General features: G+C 46.9%; 7 protein-coding genes across 7 annotated transcripts; 2 read left to right on the top strand and 5 right to left on the bottom strand.

Annotated features, from left to right (window-relative positions):
* Nucleotides 1-377: 377 nt before the first annotated feature.
* On the bottom strand, nucleotides 378-2,075 carry J7337_002079 (uncharacterized protein; the record flags this gene model as incomplete). The annotated part of the gene is made up of 1 exon (XM_044819812.1): nucleotides 378-2,075. One exon carries the CDS (start codon nucleotides 2,073-2,075, stop codon nucleotides 378-380), a length of 1,698 nt encoding a protein of 565 aa, XP_044684112.1.
* A 768-nt stretch (nucleotides 2,076-2,843) lies between these two features.
* J7337_002078 (uncharacterized protein) lies at nucleotides 2,844-4,316 on the bottom strand (the record flags this gene model as incomplete). Its single annotated transcript, XM_044819811.1, has 1 exon — nucleotides 2,844-4,316. The coding sequence occupies one exon, from the start codon at nucleotides 4,314-4,316 to the stop codon at nucleotides 2,844-2,846; it is 1,473 nt and encodes a 490-aa protein (XP_044684111.1).
* Nucleotides 4,317-5,250: 934 nt separating this feature from the next.
* Nucleotides 5,251-7,021, top strand: J7337_002077 (uncharacterized protein; the record flags this gene model as incomplete). Its single annotated transcript, XM_044819810.1, has 7 exons — nucleotides 5,251-5,689; nucleotides 5,739-5,817; nucleotides 5,867-6,074; nucleotides 6,126-6,260; nucleotides 6,312-6,525; nucleotides 6,579-6,884; nucleotides 6,936-7,021. 7 exons carry the CDS (start codon nucleotides 5,251-5,253, stop codon nucleotides 7,019-7,021), a joined length of 1,467 nt encoding a protein of 488 aa, XP_044684110.1.
* Nucleotides 7,022-7,141: 120 nt separating this feature from the next.
* On the bottom strand, nucleotides 7,142-8,794 carry J7337_002076 (uncharacterized protein; the record flags this gene model as incomplete). Its single annotated transcript, XM_044819809.1, has 4 exons — nucleotides 7,142-7,488; nucleotides 7,540-7,723; nucleotides 7,779-8,102; nucleotides 8,150-8,794. 4 exons carry the CDS (start codon nucleotides 8,792-8,794, stop codon nucleotides 7,142-7,144), a joined length of 1,500 nt encoding a protein of 499 aa, XP_044684109.1.
* A 2,627-nt stretch (nucleotides 8,795-11,421) lies between these two features.
* J7337_002075 (uncharacterized protein) lies at nucleotides 11,422-13,475 on the top strand (the record flags this gene model as incomplete). Its single annotated transcript, XM_044819808.1, has 2 exons — nucleotides 11,422-12,915; nucleotides 12,969-13,475. The coding sequence occupies 2 exons, from the start codon at nucleotides 11,422-11,424 to the stop codon at nucleotides 13,473-13,475; spliced, it is 2,001 nt and encodes a 666-aa protein (XP_044684108.1).
* Nucleotides 13,476-14,214: 739 nt separating this feature from the next.
* J7337_002074 (uncharacterized protein) lies at nucleotides 14,215-15,485 on the bottom strand (the record flags this gene model as incomplete). The annotated part of the gene is made up of 4 exons (XM_044819807.1): nucleotides 14,215-14,618; nucleotides 14,667-14,835; nucleotides 14,883-14,971; nucleotides 15,020-15,485. The coding sequence occupies 4 exons, from the start codon at nucleotides 15,483-15,485 to the stop codon at nucleotides 14,215-14,217; spliced, it is 1,128 nt and encodes a 375-aa protein (XP_044684107.1).
* A 1,602-nt stretch (nucleotides 15,486-17,087) lies between these two features.
* On the bottom strand, nucleotides 17,088-17,925 carry J7337_002073 (uncharacterized protein; the record flags this gene model as incomplete). The annotated part of the gene is made up of 2 exons (XM_044819806.1): nucleotides 17,088-17,417; nucleotides 17,470-17,925. 2 exons carry the CDS (start codon nucleotides 17,923-17,925, stop codon nucleotides 17,088-17,090), a joined length of 786 nt encoding a protein of 261 aa, XP_044684106.1.
* Between the last annotated feature and the right edge of the window lie 2,605 nt (nucleotides 17,926-20,530).

Genomic DNA, 20,530 nt, shown 5'->3' with positions numbered 1-20,530 from the left:
TATTCGTTCTACTAAGCGACTTTGCCCATCTTCCATCGTTGTCGTTTTTGATAGCCCTTTTGTGATGTCTAGGTACCCTGCACGACGGCGTCAGTTACTGAAGGCGCATTTCGACCGGACCAGTTACGATTATCACTGGCGAAGAGGACAACGCAGTGAAATGGCTGGTGAGAATTATGTACCAGCAATGGGTTTCAATGATTATAAGATCTTACACCGATTAATGTATATTGAAATATCTGTATCGCATAATAACCTCAGATCCGAGGGTACGATACACGAGCCCCGCTCGAATCATCGCTTTGTCTTGCAACCCATATTAGAGTTAAAACTGGGAAGAGAATGCGTAGCTGACCTTCTACTTACAGCTTGCTTACTTAACTATCGAAGAAAAAGTCCAAACGTTTGTTGCCCTGGTCGCCAGTATTATTGAGGTAATTCGCCTTTTCATGAGCAGTCATGCTCTCCCATTTGCTCCTCTTAGACTTATTTCGGTAGGTATAATAGCCCTTGGCAAAAGCATATGCAAAGATAGTCCCCGCCGTGATACCAATCAAGTTCTTGTTTCCACGATGATAGAGTGGCTTGTCATCCTCCCGATAAATGTTGGACGACGCAATGCCCGACAATTGGATGGTGATATTGTATAAAGCCGCACTGATGGCTCGTGTTCGCACTGACCCGGAAAGCCTGGAACACCAACCGACTTGAGCTGCATGGACGGACGGTTGGCCGATGATCAAGAATGCAACAGCGTATTGAGCCCAATGCGATAGATTCTGGACCGATGTATACTCGACGATGAGCAATGGGAGGACCCAGAGCTGGGTAAGTAAGCCAAATAACGCGATCTGGTGGAACTTTTCGGTGAGAAAGGTGATCCAAAGCATGTTGACAGCAGCAAAAACTGTAGCTGGAATCGCCAAGAGCGTAGTGTTGAAAGTGCTAAAGCCCAAAGCTCGAAGCGATAATGTCAGGTACGTTTTCGGCGGCGCAGTCGGAATCTCAAACAGTATACCAATAGCATAAACAGGCCAGAGGTCATAATCTTTAAGACTCTTCCAAAGCATTCCCAATGTAATTGGTTCGCGGTTGTGCATACCGCTCTTGGACGGATCATCACGAAGAACACGATTGACAATGATCTTCTCCTCACGCTCGGTAAAGTAGCCACCAGGATTCCACCACGTCTTAGTCTGTGTTGGTCCAGGCACGAGGAAGAGAAAACTCAGGACGCCAACTACCAGACTGACCAAAGCTTCCAAAAGGAATAGCCAGCGCCAGCCTTCCCGGCCAGCGACACCACGCATGTGTAGGATACCGTAGGCCATGAACGAAGCAACAACACCAGACATGGAGTCCACAAACCAAAAGAGCGCAAGACGAATAGGCATCTCGGTCTTTTTATAAAAGTACGAGAGATAAAGAATCGAGTCTGGAATGAAACCGCCCATGAACAAGCCGATGAAAAAACGACACGCAAAGAAACCCGCACGGTTATGCATGAAAAATTGCCCTCCCGACGCTAAACTCCAGAGGATGATCTGAACAGGGATCCAGCGATCAGGACCAAGACGCTTGCCGATCATCTGCGACGGAATCTCCGCGACGAGAAAACCAATACGATACATGTTCTGCGCATTATTAAAGTCGTTGGTGTTGAGGCCAAGATCGTCGAGTAAATTATCAGCAGCTGCGTTGCCGAGATTTCCGCGATCGATGTTAAGACCAAAGAACATGACGAGGATCCAGATAAAGATCTTTAGGTCTGTTTTGCGGCGGACGGCGTATTCTTCGCGGTACGTCCATCGCTCGTTGGGGTCGAAGCGATGGAAGTTTTCGTACTCTGGAGGGGGTTGGTAGAATTGGGAGAGATGCGGATCGTCGAAGACGCTGCGCTCTGTGGCGATGGCGTCGAGATCGGCGGGTTTGGTGCGTTGGGTTAGGGCTTCCCATATACCGATGTTTCTGCTTGTGTCTTGGGGCTCTACCAGATCTGTTGATTCATCTTTGGGGGAGGTGATCTCAAAAGATGGTGCCTTCGTGTCAATGTCTTGATGACTAGGCTGAGCCATTCTGGGCAAAAGAAGCCGAATGTTACTCAAGGTATTTCAGGGTTGAGAACTTCTAGAAATGGGTTTGATGATATTTTATCTTCAGGAGCGACTGTTATTGCTCTTATATGTAAACACTTCTTTCACAATCTGACTTATACCCAGCGTAGGAGGCCATCTTCAACGTGCTGATGCGTGCAAATGGTGTGACCATCCGAGGATCCAGTTTCAGAGATAACCATCAATTCAAGCCTACTGCCTTGTTCATTTCGGCACCGATGATCCGAGAAGCTATCACGACATTATGGAGATAAATGGGGATTGACCAGCTAACCCCCAACACCTATTTCCATAAGCGGGATGCCGCCCGGAGCTATGTAGCGACCCTTCCACGAGGAGGAATGTATAGATACAAAGGATGGGGCTTCATTGGGGGTGCATACGGTTAGTCGGCCTGACCAGAGATATACCCTTACGGTGCAGTGCTAAGCGCATGAGCCAATGTGCGTGAGACAATGACATATCCTGTGCACTTCGATATCTCGCCTCAGTGTGAACAGTTCAAGGGGAACTACATGAGTCATCTATAATGAATTTCGATATACAAGAAGCGCTACGTGGCTGCAACAGGCGAAGAAGATACACCTACGCCTTTGATGTTTTCGACCGTTTTGAAAGTGAATCAGGACCCTGATGGCGGCTAACTGACATACTCATCACTTGAGAAACAACAAATGGAAGCCACATATTTTTATCAAAGCTCTAGAAGGATAAAAAGGATTCTAATAATCAATCCCTCGTCCCCGCTATACCGAATGGCAGATTCCTGTACTTTGCAACCCCCTTTGTCTCAGGATGCTCAACATCAAGATCCCACTTATCAGGAACTTCCAACCCAGCATCAAGATGATGCTTATTCAACAGAACAGAAACTCCATCACGATAAAGCCAAGGATCATTCGTCCTCCGCTGCCAATTCTCAAGTCTATCCCTCAACTCCTCCAAAACATCTTCATACTTAGGGTCTTTAGCGAGGTTCACAACTTCATATGGGTCAAGTTCTAAATCGTACAGCTCTTCAGCCGGACGGAAGAAGTAATCTTTCAGGTTCCTCTGCCCAATCTTCTTGGGACTATCTTCAGAGTTGCGAATGTCTTCCCATGCTAATGAGCCGTAGATGTCGTTCGCGAATGGAAAGTCTAGTCTCCAAGCTATATTGCGATGGTATTTGTAGCGTCGCGTGCGGATAAAGCGGGTGGGCCAGTAGTTGGTAGATTCATGGAAGGTATGTGAGCCAAAAACGTGGTCCCAAGCTTCGAGATTCGTTTCCTCGTTGAGAATCTTGAGAAACGAGCGACCTGATAGGTGCTTCTTCGACCCTTCAGCGGCTTGACCGAGCACCCAGTCAAGTATGGTTGGTAAAATGTCCACATACGACACCAGATTTGTGTTCACAGCAGCTCTGAAGTCTGGGTGTCGCACAATAAGTGGAAGCTGAACACCTGCGTCGTACAAAGTTGTCTTTGAGTTCATAAACGGAGGCCCGTTGTCGCTCATGAAGATAACCAACGTAGTCGAGGCAAGACCTGCGTTCTCAAGCTCATCGAGGATAAAGCCAATGCCCTGATCTAAGCGACTTATGGCTTCCAGATACTCTGCAAGCTCGTGTCTAGCTCCAGGAGTATTGGACAAGAATTCAGGAACAACCATATCTTCAGAGCGATACTTGACACTTTGTACACGATCATCAACAGGCTCATCGTTCCCAAAGCCGCCACGCGTCCGATCACGATGCGGATCATGGTAACCAACCGTCAAGACAAACGGCCTCCCATCTTCTTTCCCCACAGCAAAGAACTCCTTCGCCTTTTGCGAAGACCACCAGACATCTCTCGTCAAACTCTCAGCTCTCCACTCCCAAGGATACGCAGCATCAGGCCCAACGTGAATCTTGCCAATAATTCCAGTCCTCACACCGTTTTTGGCTAAGATGGCTGGAGCGGACTGGATGTGGTCAAAGGTCATGAAATGATGCTTTCCACTGTTGAGGCCGTACTGGCCGTTTTGGTGGGTGTGCAATCCGGTGTAGATGGTAGAGCGACTTCCGCTGCATGAGGCGGTGGATGCAAATGCTCTGTCGAATCGTACACCTTGGGAAGCGAGGTTGTCGATGTTTGGGGTTTTGGAATTGGGATGACCGTAGCAGCCTAGTTGTTTGCCTAGGTCGTCTGCGACAAGCAGGAGGACGTTTTTTGCCGTCATGTTGAGTGGAGTAGTAAATAGCTGAGCAATGGCTTATGATGCTAAAATTTAAATGAGAATTGGAGGTAACAGGATTATGATCTTGTCTTTTTGCTCTTGCCTTTGCTTGAGGTTCGGGCGCTGAGGTGCTGGCTAGTGTCAAGGTTGACGATGGCGTGACGAACCAGACTATGTCGCCATCCAGCAAGATTTATATAATACAACATCCCACGCAATTAAACAGTTGATGATATGTACTCCGTAACCGACATGCAGACGATGCCGAATATCCGTGCTTATCATCCTCACTTCGTGAAACTACTCAGAATTGAGCCTCAACCATGTCGATCAAGTGTGCAAACAACCTAGTGTCCAGCTGTCAGATTGGTTCATCCGCGGCATCAGAAAAAGCGCACCAATGAGGGCACTTAGAATCGATTGTGACATCCGCGCTACTTCTGGATATAGCATGGGTCTGAACGGCCGAGGTGTAGGGATTCGACTACGACTGTCAGGAACCCCCAACGTATGAGTCTCGACAAGGAGCATTTAGCAGATGTACTGGTACATGCAGGGAGTCTCTGGGTTTCTAGGACTTGATAGAGTAAAGCTTAGAACAATCGAGACATCCTCTAGTCTCGGAAAGGAGCGATGGCCCGAGAGGTATCAGCTGTGTGTACGATTCAATATTGCGAGATGTGGTAGTAAGAGCGAAGTGACCGTCTCAATAGATCGTGCTTTATAAATCTGACCGGAACAACGGCAACACCATTCTAATCTGGGGGAAATGTAAGATGAGGACGATATGTCGTGCTTATGATGGGTATTAGTGATAGCTTCTGAACCAGTGCGCGTTGGTATTGAATCGGGCGACGGTTCTTGGAATGAGTATATATATTAGACTAGACTTTGGAGGTTAAAGGAACTTTAACATCTAAGATAAGACTTTCTCAAGATGAAACTCGTTCTCTTCTCAGGCTTATTCTCAGCCTTCCTAGCATCCGCTCAACTCACAGGTCCCGTCGGCCCCCTCACAGCCCTCTCCCAAAAAACCCACGAGTGCAACATTCTCGACTACGGCGCCGTCAATGACAACTCCACTGACACCGCAGACGCTATTGAGAAGACTTTCAAGACCTGCGTCCTCCCAAACACTGGAAGTCGTCTTATCATCCCCGATGGACAGTACCTGATCAAACGCTCAGTCGTTCTTTCAAACGGCACAAACTGGGCGTTGCAGCTCGATGGGCTCATCACTTTGGCTTATGGTGGGAACTGGACTGTTGATCGTAAGTTGGTATTGCAGGGCTTTGCGGGTGTTGAGCTGCTGAACGAGACTATCAATGGTGAAGGTGATGGGCAATTCTTGCAGAATGGACTTACCATTATAAATCGTGCGTATTCTCTTACTGGCCTGTGTTACAGCTATTGACAAAGGACTAGCTGTCGACTTTGAGTTCTATTCACAGAATGGGAAGGGCGCCATTCAAGGCCAAGGATACATCTACAGAAACCTGGCAAAGTAAGTCTCGCTCCTTAGTAAAGTATTGCAAGAGACTCATCTTCACTAGCACTTTCCGTCCTCGGCTTGTCAGAATAATTTCACCGATCAACACTTCTGTGCACGATCTTATCCTCGTCGACAGTCCCAAGTTTCACATCGTCTTTGACTTTGCTGAGAACCTCGAGGTATATCATCTAACCATCCGAGGGGCCAACCTCGGTTCCTATGATGGCGTTGACGTGGTGGGCACCAATTATTGGATCCACGACATCGAGGTACGAATTTCTCAGCCCGAAACTAAATTGATCATGAACTTATCATATCAGGTTACAAACCGAGACGAATGCGTGTCAGTGAAAAGCCCCTCTAACCATGCTCTTATCGAGAATTTGGTTTGTAACCAAGCTGGGTCTGGTATCTCGATTGGCAGTCTCAACGTGTCTGCATCCATCGCTAATATCGTAAGTAAAACCTATCTATAAGACATGACGGGGTTGACTCAATTCTCCTAGCATGCACGCAACATCAACATCATCCAGGGAAATAATATTGCTTTCATCAAGACTTACCCAGGCGGGTCTGGCTACCTCACCAACATCACCTTTGAGAATTTCCGATCCAAGGCTTCTCTCTATGGCTTGGACGTCAACCAGTATTGGCAGAATACCTTTGAGCCTGACACCGGAGCTGTGGCTTTGAGTAACCTTGTTTTTAAGAACTTCTCCGGTATGTTTAAGCATAATCGTAGCAAGCTCGGAAGACTAACCGTCGTGTCCCAGGATCTGTCGCCGATGGTTCTAAGCGACCTCCTCTTTTTCTGGTGGCCAATGATCTATCATTCGCCACCAACGTCACGGTCGAAGACTTTAGTATCTGGACTGAATCGGGGACATCAGTCGTGAACAAGATTAGCAACATCTTTGGCCATGGCGATAATTCATATGGAGAGGCGAATGGCATCAAATCACTTTCGTCTGGCCAGGCAACTACTGCGTACACGAGCAGTTACACTGTCACCGCTACTCCTACTGGCTGGACAACTCCATCGTTACCTACGTGGGCTGCGGCAAGCACTGGTTATGGAAGTAAGATACTTGATAGGGTTTGAATGTGTATGCGCTGACTATCTTTTATAGCTGATGTCCCTATTCCAGTCTACACGCCAGCTGCTCTGTGGAAGCCGAGCGGTGACTATGATAAACATTACTGGGGCAGCTTTTGAGGTGCCCTTATTGGAGGCTTGCTGCAACACGGACCAGGGACCAGTCCAACAAATGCGGACATGAGGGAACCTCAAAATGGGGCGAGAGTTTTCTAGAATTGGTAACTATGGGATGACTCTCTAGTAAATATACCTGAACCCTGATCGTTGAGTTGCTGTGGCCGTAGCCATATCGATCTTTCCATCCTCAGTAGCCACAACATTCGCTTCAGCCTCTGCCTTATCCAACTTCTTGTTTTCCCACTTATGAACATATCGTAGCAACAGAGCAAGAAGGGCGACGACAACACAGATCGCGGCATTGGCGCTACCGCCTGGTGTGTATTGGGGCCCGTCTTTGCTTGGATACATGTATGAACCGTAGATACTCGCTGTGTTGCCGATCATGTTGCAGATGGCGATGACGGCAGAGCGCTTTACTAGAGGACGGGGGAAAGAGTTCGCGACCCATGATACAATGATTTGATCTGTAAAGTGTCAGTTGACGATTCCAGAACAGCCTGGATTGTTGATCTTACAAGAAGCGACGGAGCCCATGGGCATGAGAAACATAGCAAAGAAGCGAGCCCCGACAACGGTTGTCCCAGCTGCGATGGCGTTTCCGATGGCTGCTACGAGCATGAGACAAATGATATGAAGCGATCTATCGTTCGTCTTGGCAGAGCTCAACGTGACGCAGACAGAGAGGAGGAAAGTCGCAAACTGAAGGTCAGTCAGTAAATCTTACTATATCTCAAAGAATAACGTCTCGACTTACCCAAGCTGGAGCAGTGAGCCACAGAGTGGTGATCTTTCCATATCCAAGCGTTCCAACAATAGTTGGGAAGAAGTATTGGAATGTCTGGGAAATCAAGCTGACGTGCTGAAGAAGAACAAAGAGGTAGAGCCGATAATCGCGTACAGCCATCTTAACACCATCCCAGATTGTCTTTTCGCCGTATGCGTCGACTTCGCTGATATCTTGTGCCAATCGCCATGCTGCAAATGCTCGCTCTTCTTGGGTGAGCCATTTCGTGGTGTGAGGATAATTGGGCAGAGCGACTGAGGCGATGAAGGAGAATCCAATGGCGGCTACGCCCTCCTGTATTATTTATTAGCTTTGTCACATCAATGTCAAGATCAACTTACAATGATGAAAAGCCATCTCCAGCCTGCAATCCCATGCGCTCCCTCAAGATCTCCCAAAATCGCCGCACCAAGAACACCGCCAAACATATTCGCCAACGCATTTCCCGAATAAAGCCACGCAATTCGTCGAGTAAGTTCAGCTCTCGTATACCATGAACTCATCAAAAACACCGCCCCGGGAAAGAACGGCGCTTCAACAAAACCCAGGAAGAATCTAATCACAATTAAATGCGTGAAGCTATCAGAAGCGGCATTACACGTCGACACAACGCCCCAGAGACAACAAGACGCGCTAAGGTACAGCGACGGCCGAAGTTTTGTGAGGATGAGATTGGAGGGGAGTTGCATGAGGAGATATCCCACGAAGAAAATCGACGTGGCGAGGTTAAAATCTGTGCCTGACATGCCGAGATCTTCCTCGAGGGATCCTTGCCTTGCTTGTGCGAGATTCGAGCGGTCGAGAAAGTTGAGGAGATACATGACCACGAGAGTCGGCATTAGTCGCATGTCGACTTTTCGGAGGAGTTTCTTGTCAAAGTCTTTGCGCCATTCTTCGGTTTGGGCGTTGAAGTCCCACGACTCGAGATTTTGCTCACGGCCTGTATCGCCTTCGTCCATTTGGACAGATGCTTTGCCTGTGTCCATTATTGCGTCAAGAGTACCAGGTGGCAAAATACGAGCTTCACTACTTCGGTGGAAGACAGAGTGTGTTGGGGACCAAGAATTCAGCTACGATGACGGTATATAAAGCCCCCCAAGCAAACCCGGCACAAGACTCGGCAAAGGAATACACCGAATCTGCATCATAATTGGTAACAGATCAGCGAGACATGCAACATCACCAGCGGGTCGACCAACGAGAAACAAGGCGATTGCTTCGAGTCGGTAGATCATCCCCCGCAATTGACGAGACTACCCCGCATCTGAGTCGGGTTGATTCTGGGGTAAAATGGGCACGAGCAAGGTCTATGACTCGGGGGTGTCACGATGACCCGCTCACTTGTGGGGAGGGCGCTGGTTTTCGTATGTGCTGTTTGATGGGTGTTGTACAGATTGGGAGCGAGGGTAGTATTAGGCTGCACCTACGGAGATAACATCACGGAGTTGGTTGCGTTTGCCTGTTCTCTTATCTTGATGCTCTAATTCGATACGAGTCAGATATCTTGGAACGAGACAGATCTTAGGATGCCGATTGGCGAGGGAAAGATAATGCAGACTTGAAAATACTGTGACCCGGCAGCGAGCTTTACTGGTATATGGCTAATATCAAGGCTCTCCACCTCGACAAACTTTGGTTCAGACAAGGACTCTCGGAGCCAGAAGTAGCTATCGAGACAATCTCAACCGCATGCCGAGGTACTTTTGTAATGTATCTTCCGAGATTTCCTATTGAAACGCGAGTTGGGGTTTGAATGCAACGGTAAACGATGCACGTATCCTTGTTCTGCCAATCAAGTCCATCTTTACTATTAGGCAAAATGGATGTTGAGGTGCGATCGGCCGTGCGGAGAGTAAGCGAGCCTAGCGGATATGCATATCGGGCAAAAGACCGAGAAATGATGGATTTGCTACGCAGATACTGTCACCTGATCTTATATGCAGACAGTCGGGATAAACAGAGACATCTTAAAGGATTGCTGCAACCTTACTCTAGGTGATCACTAGATTGAAGTTCTCCATCATACACTAGGTTCTCTCTGCCGGAACAAGCTCTCAGCCCCAAGTCTCAACTGCAAATAACACTTCTAGCCCACAACTTAGACATCGATAGTCTCCATCATACGCTCACCCTGGAGAGCAACTACAGAGAATATGGTTATCATATCCTCTTAGCAACGAAGCAGAGCAATGTCCATTGAAAGCTATTTGACAGGCTGGATTAACAAATATAACCAGACAGTAGACCATATCACGAAACCTTAACTAAGAACATGATAGGTAGCTAGCCTGGGGGCACTGAGGGGACTGGAGCTCTTTGAAGGACTTTTCTGTCCCACAAGTCCGAAAACCTCGTGAACGGTAAAATATAAACATGTTCGCCAATGGCCACCTCACTTGAATAGAGAAGAACATCGATGACTTCATCTCTCATGTCAAATAGCCTTCGTCTCCAGGAGCCAGGCGGCAAGTCGCTGTAGCCTTCCATAACCTTTTGTACAACTTCGGAAATTCCAGCAAAGTAGCTAGTATTGCTCGGGGAACCGAGGACGAAATCGACGCAAGGTCGATTCATCGGCGCTAAACGGGAAACGATTGTATATGTCTTCTTTCAAATCGTCCTTTGCGTCGGTCTCGTCATCATCTTGTTCCCGGCTCTTAGCACCTCTTGGCCAGAGATGTGTAATTTCCGTCACTTATTCCCAGCCGTTAGCGATGTCGTGGGACGGTAAAGGGTTCCCAAGTCATATCTACCCGGGATGATAAGAAAACCTCCCCTGTTAAGATGCGCTAATATGAAAGAAGTCAATTGATTGCAACATTCATATTGTATCAAGTCGCGACCGTAAAGCGGTCCGCTAAAGCTCGCTAGAGCATAGCCTCATGGAGTTAGTAGGTTGATTGATGCTTAAACATTCACCGATGCCGAGGTAGAGCAAGGATCCCGAACTCTATTTCGTACACTCGATTAACTTACGATCAGTGCGACTTTGAAAATGGTACAAGTGAGGTGTCTTTGATTTCGTGTCGACCAGGGGACTGCATGCAATATTATCGAACTGAAGGCAGAGACGGTCAGCTCGCCTACCTACGCTTAGATGAACCGTAGGTCAGTATCGTGGCACGACGCGATCTTCTATCGGGTTGTCAAGCTTACCAAGATCAAATGACGTACCAAGACAAGAGCGGCTGGCGTATTAGTCTAGAAGCTCTTGAGTACAGATCAATAGTCCATAGCACCAAGTCGGTGGGAAGCGAGATAACCTATAACCAAAAAGGATAGTTCAAGCGACTTCCCCGCAAACCTACGGATCGCGACATGGGGCTTGATAAGATGGTCACGATCACCTGCAGAATTACGAACAAGCCTATCATCAAGCATAAATTTATCTACCTCCCGCATCTAGATCGATTATGGAAGCGGGAGCCGACTCCAGTATACGATTCAGCATCGCTTATCAATTTGGCAGGTGAATGCGGAACGACCATGACTTACGCTTGGGTATTAGGAACGCAGCGTAGGTACAATAACTATATAAGGCTATCGCGATGGCAGAAGAGAATGAAATAGGCACCATTCCACCTCGTCATTATTTCAGTTCTCAAACGAATCAATGAAGGCTCCAAGTTCTGTCTCCAGCCTGCTTCTGGCGGTAGCTCTTCTGGTTTCACCAGGCTCAGCTACTTCCAAGAAGTCAAACAACAAGACAGTCATCGCTGACGCTGTCTTTCACAATGGCTCCATCTACTCTCTCGATCTTCTCTCCACAAAATACTCTGCCCTCGCCGTCAAAGATGGATACATCACCTTCTTAGGCGATGAAGAAAGCATTCAGTCATATGTTGCGAAAAATACCTCAGTCTTCAACCTTGAAGGCCGTATGATGATGCCCGGCCTCGTGGACGCCCATATGCATCCCATTAGTGGCGGGGCTGGTCTTCTCAAGTGCAACATGAACTTTCAGCCCTTGGGTCTCAGCAAAGTCCTCGAGAAGATTCAGAGTTGTCTTGATGACGACAAGGATAAGAGTGATGAAGATTGGCTAGAGGTCATTTCTCTTGACTACTACGCCTTGGTTGACGATACGGGTGGCGTCACAAAGAAGGACCTGGATAAGCTGAAGACAAAAAGGCCTATTCTGGTCGCGTCAGCTGATTCGCATACCTTCTGGGTCAACTCAGCTGCGTTGAAGGTATCTTCACTCACAAGCAAGACCAAAGACCCACGAAACGGCAAATTTGAAAGACTTCCCGGAAGTCAAGAACTTTCAGGAATTTTACAAGATTCCGCAACGAGCTTGTTAGCAGGGCCGGCACCACCAACAGCCGAGGACAACATTCGATCTGCCAGAGCAGCGTTGAAGCTCCTCCGTGAGGAAGGCGTGACAAGTTTCCAGGAGGCTGCGTCCAGCGAGGACGCAGCTCTTGCGTTTGCAGCTATTAAGAAAGAGGGAGGTTTAACAGCCCGCGGGTTTTTCGACTATCTCGTGCAGCCACCCAACAACACCGCGGGGATTGATGATCTCGTCAAGGACGTCGTCAATGTTACTTCGACGTGGAATGACAAGAAGGAGTTGGGCCCCAAGCCCTCTATGAAATGGCACGCTGTGAAGATGTTCATGGACGGCGTTCTCTTATACCCCGCCAACACCGGATCCCTCATCGAGCCATACTTTCAGCCTGTGGCTAATACCTCCATGTGGGCACCCAAGTCAGACTTCGGACCCAAAACATACTGGGACAAGGAGCTGCTCAGCCTAACTCTAACAAAGCTGTTCAAGAACAATATCGACGCTCAGATCCACGTTGACGGAGATCTCGCGGTTCGAACAGCTCTCGATGCCCTCGAAGAGCTGCGTAACAAGAACCCAAAGCTTCGTGATTACCGCGTTGGATTCGCGCATAACGAAGTAACCGATCCTTCAGACTGGCCTCGCTTCGCTGAACTCAAGGCCGATCCTATCATGAGCTTCCAGTGGTCACAAGCTAGTTCAGTCTGGCTCCCGAATGGTGTTAAGAGTATGGGTCCAAGACGATCGCATTACATGGAAGCTTTTGGAGAACTTGCCAAGTTTGGGTCTGCTATTGTTTACGGTAGCGACTGGCCAGTAAGCCACCACTAAATGAATCTGAAGAACATCGAGACTAACATCCTTCGTAGATTGATCCTCTTGACGAATGGCTCGCCATCAAGGCCGGCGTCACACGCTCCGGCGATCCTAAGAACCCTCACTCTCCGGCTTCACAAGGCGCACCCTACGATGGCAACGGTCTTCCAGGTTTGACTCTCACACGGGATCAAGCCATCCGCGCCATCACGACCGAGAGCGCCCGCTTCCTGCGCGCTGATGCCTACATCGGTTCCCTTGAAGTTGGAAAACTTGCAGATGCCATTGTCCTCAAGGCTAATTATTTTGAAGTGCCGGAGGAGCATATCGCTAGACAAAAGACACTGCTGACGATGGTTGGTGGTGAGGTAGTGTATATCGCTGATGAGGTTGACTTTAAGAATGGCGTTAAGGCGAAGTTTGCGAATGATGATGATGTTGGGAGGATGATTAAGAGGAGGAGTGTTGGGGGGATTCAGGGGAGGGATTTGTCGGAGGAGGGGAAGAGATCTGTGCAGAGGCTTCAGACTCGTGGGGCTTGTGTTCATTCTCATCACTAGCTGACGGGAGTGTTGCTTGATAAGTAGTTTTTCTCTCTAAATCAAATAAGAGAACCCAGCTATGTCGAAGAGAATATGTGGCCAAGTAGGAGTAACAAGTGTCCCGTCTTGAAATGTGATAATGTGAAGACCTATCATGGGAACATTCTGACTGGTATAATCCTTATTCATTGATGTCGGTGCATCAGGTAGCATGCCAAAGTCTCGAGGTCCCGATGCGCCTGCAGAGGTTGACGGTAGACTAGTTGCTTTTGCCAATAGCTTTGCTGCATTGTGTTCTTCGATGCTGATATCGTAATGTTGATACGAGTAAGACACGGCGGGCCGTTCAGTTTCGTAAGGACTTGGGATATGAACCTCCGGAGCTCCTTGTTTGCTACGCCTATGGCTTGATCTTTCACCGAGGTTCTTCCAATCGCTAATGTTAAATAATTCCGACAGTGATTTATGAAGCTTATCGGCGTTCAAGATATCGTTGAAGCGCATGGTCCATGCCATGACGAGAAACTTCAGGACCGACACATTATCTATCATGGCGTGGGGTAGACAATGTCGGCTGATGTAGAGTCTGAAGAAGGCATATTTGCAGATAAATTGATTGGTTTTAATGTACCGAAATAAAGATATATACTGCGAACGGCTGTTAAAATGTTTTGAGAACTACGCACATCGCGACCCCAGAATCTCACGTAAGCCCAGTTCTCGCGACACCCCTCTCAGGCCTCTGAAGGCGAAATTATCAGATCTTTCCGAATCCAGCGTTTCCAGGAACCTTGCTCTGCGCAGTAGTAGCCTGTGTAGACCTCGCAATAGGCAGCCCCTTAAACTCCGTCATAAAGCCAGTGTCCTTCCTGTTCAACGTACCAGACGAAACGAAGATATTACCCTGGCACACGCGACCGAGGTACTGCTGCGTAGCGCTAGCAGCAGCGTTATCAGGACAACTGTTGAGTTGGCCCTTGAAGTCGGGCACGACGACTTGCTTGACGTTCTGGAAGACGTTGCCCTCGAAAAGACCCTTGCCGGCTGTGTCGCCTTCGATGGCGTGGCCGTTGATGTCGCGCCAGACGTTGTTGACGGCGTGGAGGAATGTGGTTGCTGAGAGGGCTGGGCCACGGCCTGCGGTGTGCTCGATGAGGTTGTCTGGAAGATGTTAGTAGAGTTTTTGAGCTATGGGTGGGGGAGGTGTACTCTGAAGGGTAATTTGATCACCCTGGCCGACCATCTCAATTGTCCAGTAGTGGTAACCGTCACAGCCAGCGGACCACTGTGTACGGCCGTCGATGTGATTGTTGGAGAGGGTGATGCCAGTGCTCTTATCGCGGCCAAAGACGTAGTGCTGGCGACCAAGTAGAGATGTCTAGAAATCTTGGTAATCGTTCGAGTTACCTGACGAGACGAACTTACGGTGCAGTGATCAATCCAGATCTTGCTCGTGCCGGAGAAGGTGAAAGCATCACCGCCCCAGACATACTGAGGGTTCAAGTTCGTGATATCTGCAAGCTTGTTAGAGAACTCATATAGGAAGTAGGTAATCAACGTACGAATGTTTTGAACAATAATGTTCTTGACATTAACAAATCGCAATCCCTTTCCCTTGATGATACCTTTATTCCCAACCCCGATAATCGTCTTATCAGAAGCAACGTTAATCCCACTCGTCCCCGCCTTGCTGTACGTAACATCGACCTTAGGATTATCACCACACCAATTCCCAGCTGCGTTGATAGCCAACTGACATCCCGCACCAGTCTTCCACGGCGCACATCCCTTCTCTTTAACGGTACCCTCTGAATCGATAAAGTCGTATGTTCGATCAAGGACAATAACGCGGGGCGTCTTGTCGGTGAGATAAGTCACCAGCTCTTGAATATTCTTGGGCGTAACTACTGCAGCGGAACCACCGCCTGTTACACCTTGTGCAAAACCTTGTGCTGAACCGGAGAGTTTCTGGGCGGTTATGGGGGTGAGGAGCGCTGTGAGGGCGCTGAGGTAGAGGGTGAACTTCATGATGGCGATAATTGATAAAGCCAAGAGATGGACTGGATAAATAGTCTCGTATTGATTCAAGCCATCATCTGAATTATAGTAAAGGGATACGCGGTTTTGTCGGATTATTCTTCGGAGAAATTGGCCTTTGCGAAGTTATCTAGCTCCTTGTTTCAGTTAAATCTAAAGCACAGTTGAAGTGGACTCCAGGCTGAGTGGAGAATATTATTTCCGTCAGTGACAAGCCAGTATAGCCCTATACAGCCCTTAATTCCGTTAGCTTCGTTACTAGGTTCTCTCTGCTAGAATAAGCTTACAGCTATAAATCTTAACTATAAATAATATTTTAAGCCTATAACTTAGATATTAATACTATAATAACTAACTAATAGTTATAGTAAAATACTAATATTATTAAAACCTAAAAGATAACTTATTTTCCTGCTATTATAGGCTATAAGAAGCTTTAGTATATTTCTTAAGATAACTAAATATAAGATAATAATAAAGTAATATAGTAATATATATACTTAAATAAAAGCTTATTTATATAGTATATCTAGATAAATTCTAGTAATAATATATTAATAGAATTCCCTTTAACTTTAATAATATTAAGGATTATTAATAGATTTTTAAAAAAGAAAATAGCTTTAAGGCTATTAAAAATAAAAAAGATAAAATTTTTAAAGCTATTAAGTTTAAGGAATAAAAAAGGCTTTTAAATAACTTTATTTAATAATTAGCTATTTTTAATATATATACTTTTATTTATATTATTTAAAGACTTTTTTAAAAGGTTAAAAAAGCTATTAAGTAAAAGAGGGAGGTACTAAAAGCCTTTTTTAATAATAAAGCTAGATATAAGAAGACTATAAAGTTAATTAAAAGAAAAAACTAGAAGTAAATTAAGTCTCTAATTAAAGTATAAAAAGCAATTTACTAAAAGGAATAAGTATAATATAAAGCTATTAGAATTATTAAGAAATACTAATATATAAAAAAAGCTTAACTTAAAGAAAGTTTTATAATAATATATATATTAGTACTATTAGGGCTAAGATAAAGGTTAGAAGAAGGTTCAGGGTAATTAAAAGGTAGTAGCGGTATTAAGTTTATAAGTTAGTTATAAGGTTAGAAAATACACTTCGGTTTTAACACAATGTTAGCTTCGTTACAACGGTCGTGACAATCGTATAAGTGCCAGTGACATTCATCAACTGCTAATGCGTAGGGCGACTGATTATTGGAGCATATACAGATCCGATCATCCCATCTAGCATGAAACGGAGGTAAGGTTGATACGCGGTGTGAATGAAAGAACAGCGTTTCCTAGATTGTCCCTTAACTCCGTTCTTGTTCTGGTTAGACATTGAACGAGAAACAGATTGATGAAACGGACCATCCCGTATATCCGATGAGCATTATCCGTATGAGCATTAGTAGCATGCTGAATTGCCTTCGGCAGCTGACATGGGTTCAAAGTAGATGCAGTCACATGCGAATAGTTATCCTGTTCTCATGAAGTCGGCCAAGTCGTTATTCGCTCCAATCACATAAATATCTAGCATTCATATCTCCTCAATTATAGTTATCCAACTTCCCTAGCAACTTGCCTCTCTTTTATCGTCGGGCAATTTGCGCAAACAGCTTAGCCGTCTCCTCAGGAATACTAACGAAAGGGAAATGCCCTGACGACAGCTTCTCTACCTTATCAAAGCTTCCAGCCTGAATAAGCATCTCCTGTAACTCCGGAGGAACAGTCTGATCCTTTTCGCACAAAACATATGTCTTTGGAATCGTGACGTCAGAGTTGATGAACTCCGATACGTCGCTGAGACTCTTCTGGCTTTGACTTCCTAGGACCAGCTTCCAAGCTTCATCTTGTTCCTCCGGGGAAAGATCGCTGAAGAAGAGAGGCTTTGCGGCCTCTGTCATGTGGAAGACCCCATCCTGTGGTCAATTATGTCAGCGGGATTACATGCAGGGTAGGTGATTGACATACCTCATGCTCGAAATACGGCATCGGCGGCGCTGGCTCCGTGTCGCCTCTAGCGTTCTTCCCCCTCTGTGCATATGCAAACCCAGCGACAGCGACATATCCTTTGAAACCACCAGAAAGTCCCTTAGCCTTGCGTTCTGTAACAGTGTGCCCTTCGATGGCGAGTAGAGCGGGGAGACTTCCATAGCTATGTCCGAAAATCACAACCTCAGACCCTTTTTCGAGTTCTGAAGCCAGACGGTCGTGGATTTCTTTCACATCATCAAGAAGACCTTTGGTGGCTAAGCCTTGGAACTCCTGGCTCGAGGGGTCTTTGGAAGTGAGGGTTTTAGCAACGGTTAATCTCGGGATGACGACGGTGAACTCGTCTTGCTCTAGAATGTTGGCGACAGGTTGGTACACTTCGGGGCTGCAGAAGCCGCCTGGAACAATGACGATGAGAGGCTTTCTGTCTACCATTTTGTAGATTTAGAAAGATAAAGATAGGATAATGGAATGTTGATACAGTTAGATTTTGTGTAAGCGCTCAGTTACTGCTTTATATAGTCGCGTAAGCGCTAAACGGAGTTCCGCTCAACGGAATTCCGCGTGTAAGCTGATATGTACCAGATCTAGTATAGCTCAGGAAAGGTAATAAGCAGATTCCATTCTTTGAATGTGACCTGTGTACTAATTGAAGGAGAAGAACTAACCAGATGGACAAGAGATGACAATCTACATGATGGGCCACTAGGCCGGATAAACGATGAACCTGACTTTCAATACCCATGCCCCCATCTCTCTTACTCTTATGTGCAACCTCAATCAGGCTCTCAATATGGCTCCCTAATTGGCTGTTCATCAAATGTTTCGGGCGGGGTAAGTATTTCTTTTATCGTGCTTGTCGACATGCAGGCGTTCACTAGTTGCATTACCTGTGTGATATCTCCATGCGTGGCGTCAGTGGGAGATGAAGCCCTACGGCTAGCATACGAAGGAAAGCAGCTCAAGAGGAAAGAGGCAGGATATTTTGGTTACACCAATCTTCATTTTCGCCTCATTTGTCTTATACTTTTCTTTCAATTTACTACTGACGGCAGTCCACGACTTCAAAATGATGTGTTTAGGATGGGTTGTATGGGCTTTCGCCTGTTTACGGAGCCTGATTGTTTCAACTTCTCCAACTTACCTCGAGCAAAGCATCCAAGATCTCAACATAACAGCCCCCGAAGAAGTCAAACTCTTTGTTCAAGAGTGGACTAGACCAGGCGCGATCAAACGACTCGAATTCGCTCCATTAGCATCCCAACTTCCAACTTGGGATCTCCCTCTTGGCCGACGTCAACGTCAACTCGTAAAATGCTTTCGAAACAATAACGGATGCCCTGATACTGCCCCTCAATGCTGCGGTACCCATGCCAATGGATGGTGCTGTGCTGATAACGCCAGTGCTGTGATAAAGACCAGAAGCGCGACAATGATGCCCAAACAAGCGTCAATACTACGTGAGGCGGCCTTTAAGGTCCGATTGATGCTTCGCTGACGTTGTCCAGAGCAACTGTGACCGATACAACGACTTCTTGAGCGACTGAAACCGACACCGACACCGACACCGATACCGTTACGACCAACGGCACAACGATCGTGAAAACCGTGTCGACCATAGAGACCACCGTGTTTGTGACAGTATCCCGAAGCCCTACCACGCTGACGGCCTTACTCGACGAGGGATCCCCATCCACAGACGAGCTACAGACACAAAGACAGTCTATGAGACAGAAAAGCAATGACAACAATTACCGATACAAAAACAAAGACCGAATGGACGACCAAGTACTCAACCTCAATCACAACACATAAACGAACCGTCACGGTTTTTGTTCAAGGTCAATCCACCGTCACCGTTGGGCCAACCGGCACAGAAGCCACCACGTCCTTTCATGTCCTCGCCCCCAACGCCGGCTGGGGCACGCGACACCTGGGCCTCGAGTTCCAGCCGAAGCGAGTATTCCCAGACGCCTGCGTATCCGTCTCCCATGCTGGAGTTGGGAAATACCCAGTTTGCTTATGAAATGCACACGTCGCCGCAGCGGCCGCCGCTGGAGCTGTATCATCCCCAGTACATGAGTGGTGATTGCCTGAGATGAGGGATCAGCGGAGGGGCTAGGATGCAGAGCCAGGTGACGAGGTTGTGCTGCGGTTCAGCTTGGAAGATAAGCTTGAGGCTGAAAGGTTTGGATGTGATTGGTGTTGTGGTGAAGGAAGGATTCAATGTGGGGTGATAGTACAAGGATATGAACGAGATCCTGATTTATGCCCTCCTACTCGCTATCAGTACCTGGGTACCAGATTAATGACGCCAATACCACTCAATATCCCTCGGTTCATCAATTTATCTTCTTCTTGTACATTCACCAGGATGTCGTTCCTCCATCTGAAGGAAGTAAAGGTAACTACAGCCAATCCTTCCTCTCATCTAAAGTTCTCGCCCGACTACCTTGCCCTGATGTTTTATTTAACTTAAGACGGCTGTTTCACGAACATACTGGCGAAATTATGTAGAAGCTGCGCTATTCTTATTTGGCTCTCACTATTGATGATACTGTAGAGGATTCCTCTCATACGGATCCACCGTCCTCCATACATGACATCTTCCAATGGGCTATAGGTCAATGTCTGAGGCGGACAGGTTCAGCATGCAGACGCAATACAAGGCATGAAGACGACAGAACCCCATGCGAGGCGGCATTCCTATTATAATGAACGAAGGACAGGTTCCCTTAGGCTTTTCCTCATTCCAAAGTATTGCAGCTGGGATTCATACTAGAGTGACTGTTCCGTTTTCCTGCTCTTTTTCTTCTGATGTCTTTTCCTATTCCAGCTTTGATTCACAGCATCTGTTACAATATCCCAGTCTTCAGTAACAACGCACCCAATGAATGAGACCTTAACATTGTACTCAACTGTGATCAACTTCGCGTAATTTACCCGGCACTCCTCTGGGAGCCTTTCGCCAGGTTCATGGATAGACACCCGAATAGGTGCAAAGCCAAGACTCGGCTCATTTGACAACAGGGTAGGTTCT

Source organism: Fusarium musae, chromosome 2 (genome assembly GCF_019915245.1).
Source record: "Fusarium musae strain F31 chromosome 2, whole genome shotgun sequence".
Taxonomy (NCBI): domain Eukaryota; kingdom Fungi; phylum Ascomycota; class Sordariomycetes; order Hypocreales; family Nectriaceae; genus Fusarium; species Fusarium musae.
This window is presented reverse-complemented; position numbering and strand designations above follow the sequence as displayed.